At 37.9% G+C, this 6,743-nt stretch overlaps 1 protein-coding gene and 1 pseudogene across 1 annotated transcript; both read left to right on the top strand.

Annotated features, from left to right (window-relative positions):
- The first annotated feature begins 877 nt into the window (after positions 1-877).
- LOC148920832 (uncharacterized) lies at positions 878-1,524 on the top strand (annotated as a pseudogene).
- A 312-nt stretch (positions 1,525-1,836) lies between these two features.
- On the top strand, positions 1,837-2,518 carry LOC148920831 (uncharacterized). The gene is made up of 3 exons (XM_089047144.1): positions 1,837-1,872; positions 1,948-2,142; positions 2,294-2,518. The coding sequence occupies exons 1-3, from the start codon at positions 1,837-1,839 to the stop codon at positions 2,516-2,518; spliced, it is 456 nt and encodes a 151-aa protein (XP_088903270.1).
- Positions 2,519-6,743: the final 4,225 nt, after the last annotated feature.

Below are 6,743 nucleotides of genomic sequence, written 5' to 3'. Positions count from 1 at the left end.
ATTTACATAACATCTATGAACGTTTTACTAGTATTCACATGATGGTGTATTCAATTGCGATTTTAATAGATTGTAATAACAAGATTTTAATGTAATGAATTCTAGAAGGATTTGTAATTACAAGATTTTACTTATTATTTTAATAGATTGTAATTACAGAATTTTACTTATGATTCACTTAGGACTTTTTTTATATTTTTCATTCCATATGAAACAAAAATCATGTATTAATTATGCCACATAGATAAATAACCAATAGAGGAAAGTAATAACAATAACTTCGTGTAGCAACTAAACATGGCTTAAGGAAAACAAAAGTTATTCAAGATATAATAAACATTTGTTGGAGCTCCATCTCTTCATATGACCTAGAGAGCATCTCTCCACATATTTGAACTTATGCTAGCTCTCTGTGAATTAGCATTCTCTCTTTGTTGCTCTTGGGTTTGATAAATTTGTGCAAAATTGTCATCTTCATCAATCAGTATTGATGAGGATGAAGATGATGAAGATTCATCAGTTGGCTCAATAGGAAATTCATTGGAATGACACTCCTTACACAGAAAGTTATGTTATGATGCACATGCCAACACTAGCTCTGCTTATACAAAATGGAGGAGCCGACTTAAAAATTGTGAATCTTGATTTAAAACTACCAAATATTATCTCAATCACATTTCTTAAGGACGCATGGCGAAGGTTGAACAACTCATTTTCATTTTCAGGGGTCACGACCATGACCTGCAAAATCTTGGAGATGATGCATACCTTGAAAAGGAGCTAAAAATTGGCGTCAGTTTGAAAAGTTGATGATTGTTGAGGAAGAAAAGTTGATGATTCCTGAAATTATTTGTATAATGTTGGTGTGTGGGGAAATATGGTTTCTAAAATGAAGTTGATGATCGTTGAGGAAGAAAAGTTCCAGGGAAAGGCGTTGTCCCTTTCCCATACAAAGACCGCAATCAGTACCATAAAGGAGAAATTCAGTCCGCAATAGCTACGAAGGTTTGAAGAGAGTTGTTTTGGTCATCTTTTACTCATTGAGGACCTTAAGTGGACTTCACAAATTGTCCACGGCTTGTTGCTGAGGAAGGCTGATCCGAAGACAGTTTCCCAAGTCAATGGGATAAAATTCATCGTTGGCAATAAGGTGATCCAATTCACGACGCAACAATTTTGCGTCGTCACAGGGCTAAGGTTTGGAAACCTTCCTTTCATTCCGATTGCAACTAATGAGAATTGCTCATTGAAAAGGAAGTACTTTTGCAATGATAAAACTGTCAACCTTTGGAACTAGAAAAAGCCTTCCTCGACTGTGTTGATGAGGATGATGTATTCAAGCTTAGATTTGTATACTTTGCTGTTTTTGTGCTGTTGGGCAGTGAAAAACATGTCCACATTAACATGCGGTATTTGAAATTAGCGGAAGACCTTGAAGAGTTTGTAAAGTATCCAGGGGGTGCTATTTCTTATGCCAAGACAAATGCCTCACTTTTGATGGCACTTTGTGCCGATTACCAATGAGTAAAAGTGCCCCAAAAAGCTACAAAAACAAAAAAATCTGAAAAGAAAGCAAAGACAGCGACAAGTGATAGTCCAAGAGAGTACCACATCAAAGATTTTGGCTTTGCACTTCAGGTGAGCAAATTTCCATTCATGTATAAGTCCAATTTCATTTGTTTACAGTCATTGACGTTTTATTCTTCATACTAGATTTGGGCTTTTGAGGTCTTTCCAGCGTTGGCTGCACTGCATTTTGTCATGCACAAAGAGAATGCCCACATCCCTCGTATACTACAGCGGATGAGCAATACTTCAGCTTGTTTTCATGAGCTAATGAGCCAAGTATTCGAGAACTGTGAGATTAGTTATGTTTTTAATGATAATATTATGCATATAAAAATATAATAAGTTTATTGATATGTATTTTGTATATGTAAATTGCAGGTTGATGTGCAACTTCTTCGCCCAAGTGTAATTGACAAGCAACAGCCATATTGGACTTGGGGTGATAGTGTTGACGACACTGAAGAAATTGTTGAGTTGTTGGGCGATGACGCCGAAGAAAAAACTAGCACTTCATCGTTGAAGAAAAAAAATGATGAATTTGACGAAACTGCTACCCTTCCGTCATCTTCTAAGGTAAGCATGACCTTTTTGCAATATATACGTCATAATAAACTTAATGGCGCTGCTATATAATTAGTATATAGTCAATACAATAGCCAAACAGTAGCTGTATTTGGGTTATATTTTGTAAGTATTGTAACAGTTATATTATAACTGAATGCAGGGTAAAGTCTTGTCCATTGAGTTATGCATTTTAATGCGTGACTTTCAAAGGACAAAGGATGAATTGGCCAAGGTAGCCAGTTCAAATAAAGTGCTTCGAAACAAAGTGCATGACTTGGAAGAAATGGTATGGAAGGAGTCGTTGAAACTTGAAAAGGAGTCTGAAAAAAAAAAAGTGTGTGGAGAATTTTGGCAAGACCCTCGTTTCAATCGAACACTATTTTAAGCTGGAGATAGAGCAGTTGAAAAAAATGAAATGGTGGGTTGAATGAACGTGGGGAAGGACATGATGACTTTGGTAGTCCTCATATGAATGAAGGAGGCAACAATGACATGTTGCCCTTACATGGATATGTTTCTCTGACTACATAACCGGCAGTAATGGAAGCACAAGTCCCCGGTGATGGAGTCAAAGTCTGCGCAACCATGGAAGTCCAAGAGGCGAAATGGGCGCTTGGTTCCTCACATACAAGTGCAGCAAGAAGTCGGGCAGCAGAATCTAAGAAGCTTCTACCCGTAAGATGTGGACGGGTGCGAGAAATATGCAAAAAACTGTTGTTTTTGTTAGAGGATTGGAAAAAGAGCGACATTATGCCATCGGGAGGTCAGATGAATCCTCCCATCATACCCAAAGTTATTGTGCCTGGTGATGATGGAGGTAGTTCGATTGTTGAAAAACAAGAGGTGGAAGGTAAAGAGTGCAGAAAAAAGCGACCGGCCTGGAGATTGTTGAGTCCATTTACCGATCCTTTGAGGAAGAAGAGGACGATGAGTGTTTTGGATGCGGAGGCAACCCCGCCATGTTTTGATCCAACTAAACCCCTACCTATTGAAGATGTCAAAGCAATAATAGAGTTTTGCACTGCCTGAAAAACGATATAATGTTAGGATTCTTTATCTTGGATATCCAATCTTCATGTTATTGTAGTATGTAGTTATATACCAATAAGAAAATGTAGCTACCTTTAATATACAGGTGTGTATTTGTCATAATTTACAATGTCACAATTATTAAATGAGTACAAAATTGAGCATTGAAAGTTTGCCTATTGTAGTGCGAAGGTGCAGCTGGAATCATGTTCAGCGGGCCCTGAGTTTTTCTACAAACTGATCGATGATATGGAATGGATTAGCTCAAGGGTAAGAATTTTAACTCTACTTCATTAGGATAATTAAATTATTTTCTCACCTTTGTTAAGTGTACATTTGTATGAAATTGTGCTCATATAATATATGTCAACTTCCAGCACCTTGACATGTCAACCTTTCTCATTTGGAAAAGGCAACTATCTCATCCGTTGGTATTTGGAACTCACTGGACAACGGCAGATTATTGCTTGCAGGTAAACATGTTAACATGTTACATTCAGCGCTTCAGTTACATCGGTTTGTCATTTTGTAATATGCCTTAATTTCAATGTTTGCAGCAATTTCTAGAGCTGGTCAAAGGGCTTACCAAGAAACGAGGATTAAGAGCACCTCCAGCGCCCAACCCAAACGGGTGAAGGGCTGCCGAGAGAGCCCGAGGTAGCTCCAGCAGGGCCTGTGAGCCGGTTTGAGGTGGGTCCCACCAGCCCGACGAAGCCCAAGGGCAAGTCTTGCTGGCCGAAGCCCGAGTTGGATGACGTCGGCGCACGAAAGTCAAATTTTTACCGTTGGTGCGTGCGGCAGCGCCGACGTCACCCACCGACAGCCAACGGGTGTTTGCCACGTGGCGCGATGAGGACTCTCCGATGACTTTTTCCGAAATCCGACGGTCCTCGTTTTGGCTAAAAAATTGAAAAAAATTGAAAAAATTCTGAAATTTTTTTTAAAAAATACCCAAAAATTTTGTATTTTTTCTCTATAAATACCTAACCATTTTATTTACTTTCCACACTAAATCTTCATACAATTTCTTCTCCATCCAATATTTTTAACTCTTTACTCACATTTCTAAAACATTCCACACCAATTCTTCATACAAACTTTTCTCCTTCCAATATTTTTTTATCTCCACTCACATTTTTCACTTCCACACCAATTCTCCATACAAACTCTTCTCCTTCCAATATTTTTTACTCTCCACTCACATTTTTCTACTACTTTCCATTTGTATAAAAAAAACGAATGACATCTTCTATTGAAGTCGGAGGCTCGTGGTCAACGAATGAAGATATTGCGTTATGTCAATCTTGGTTGAACATTAGTCATGACCCTATCACGGGCAATGAGATGAAGTTTCATCACATGTGGAGCAAAATTCATGGAGAATTTTGTCAAAGATCGGGTTCTATTCGGACCGAAATGGCGTTGTCTAGTAAATGGAAACTTCTGAATAAAGAGTTAGGGAAATGGAGAAATGCCTTGACAAAAGTAAAGGCGAACATTCAAAGCGGTCAAAATTTGACCGATGAGGTAAAATATTTATAATTGCCATTTTAATCAATTCAATGTCACTTTTTTTTTATTGCATATTCTATTTGTTTTTCTTGCATATTTTTTTTTCTTGGTGCACCTTTAATTTGTCTATATTTTCTTGCATAATCAATTTTATTTTTGCATTTCAAAATAGTTTATATTTTCTTGCATAATAATTTTTGTTTCTTGCACTTCCAATTATTTATTTTTAATAGATGATACAAGCACAAATGTGGTACGGTGCCATGGGGCAAGGCAAAAAAAGTTTCGTGCATTTCCATTGTTGGGAAATTGTGAAGGATTGTTCGAGATTCAAAATTATTCCCACCGGTCCGCCGATTGTGATGAATGAGACGCCACTCCACGATTCTCCATCAACCGATTCTCCATTGGACTCTCCAATGGAAACGGAGTCACCATTTGTGCCACGTCCGCCAAGACCTATTGGGAGAAAGGCGGCAAAGGCCAAGAGAGGGGGCACTTCGACCAATGAATGTGTACAATTATTGGAGCAAATAGCTAAGAGCACCTCACTAAGAATGGAGAGAGACTTGAAAAGAGATGAAATGGACATGGCACGAGAGGAAGCATTTGTTTTGCAACAACAAATGGCACAAGAAAAAGACATAAAGGATAGAGAGATGAAAATCATGGCCATGGATACGAGCCATATGTTTCCCGATCTTCTTCATCGGCGTCCCGATCTTCTTGAGCACGTCTACGCCAGATTTCTTCCCTTTGTTTCTGTTGCCTCTCTAACACCCTCGACAAGTTTGACATTGAGAGTAGAATGTGTTTTCTAAAATCTAAGAAATGAAGGAATAGCTAAGAGATGGTGTGAGAGGTATGAGTTGATGGTGTAGTTTTATAGAGGGATTTAGAAGATAGAGATGACACGTGGCACAATTTTAGAGGATGAAAATCTTATCTAAAATCTGATATTATAATTTTTTAAAAATATCTGAAAATCTTATCTGACATTTGACACGTGGCACAATTGTAGAGGGTGAAAATCTTATCTGAAATATGAGATTATTAATTTTTAAAAATATCTGAAAATCTTATCTGACATTGGACACGTGGCACAATTTTAGAGGGTGAAAATTTTATCTGAAATCTGATATTATAATTTTTTTTTCAATATCTGAAAATCGTATCTGATATGGGACACGTGGCACAATTTTAGAGGGTGAAAATCTTATCCGAAAATTTAATTACAAAAGATTATCAAAATTAATGGTTTAAAGTATAAAAAAATAGGAAATAAAGTACAATGAATAGTAATTGCCTTAGACTTGCCCTAGACTTTGCCCTTGTGGGTGGAAACACAAATGCAAAGACTGACACTATTCACGTGACTAATGACAGCTCTTGCTTGCCCTTGCCCTAGACTTTGCCCTTGTGGGTGGAGATGCTCTAAAGAAGGCAGTTGCTTCAAACACCGTTGACCTTCCACTCAGCAACCTGAACAATACACATCACTATGTGCAAGGTACGTGGCAACACGAGTATGGACAAGCTTGGACCAAGGTCCAAAAGGTCTATTTTCCATATAATCTTCAAGAGTCTAATTGACTTCGTGAGACATACTGCAACTGTGTATGACTCGTATATTGCTTTTACCTCAACTTCGAAGCTAGTCAAATATCTGCACTTTATTAGCGATACTCTGGCATGGGTGCTGTACGATATGCACTTTTATGACACTTCTGAGGTTGAAGAAGTTAAGCAAAAGGGGATGAAGATGTCCATGTTTATGCCATTCACAGTTTGCAACATTGGAGATGTGCCACAAAACGTGATGGGTAAGCTATGTGAATTTAGTGCAGTTTATCGATATTGTACATAACTGCAGTTCTAATTTATGAACTTATTGCCTCGACAGTACCTCTTGTGGAATCATGATAGTGAAATTCATCGAGCATCTCAGTGTCGGCATTTCATTAGATAAAGTTGACCATTCGAAGTTCAAATATTACCGACTCAAGCTTGCGATAGAGGGTTTAAGGGGGGAGGCATATATATGAGGTAAATGTCATAATGTATGTGAA

The sequence above is a fragment of the Prunus mume genome, linkage group LG1 (genome assembly GCF_029339155.1).
Source record: "Prunus mume cultivar Tortuosa linkage group LG1, ASM2933915v1, whole genome shotgun sequence".
In the NCBI taxonomy this organism is placed as follows: domain Eukaryota; kingdom Viridiplantae; phylum Streptophyta; class Magnoliopsida; order Rosales; family Rosaceae; genus Prunus; species Prunus mume.
This window is presented reverse-complemented; position numbering and strand designations above follow the sequence as displayed.

What these genes read in the sequence shown, in the direction of transcription:
- LOC148920831 (XM_089047144.1), top strand. Translation starts at nt 1,837, where the DNA reads ATGAGCCAAGTATTCGAGAACTGTGAGATTAGTTAT. An exon ending in AGAACTGTGAGATTAGTTAT is followed by an intron (nt 1,873 to 1,947) that starts GTTTTTAATGAT and finishes TGTAAATTGCAG; the next exon opens with GTTGATGTGCAACTTCTTCG. An exon ending in CCCTTCCGTCATCTTCTAAG is followed by an intron (nt 2,143 to 2,293) that starts GTAAGCATGACC and finishes AACTGAATGCAG; the next exon opens with GGTAAAGTCTTGTCCATTGA.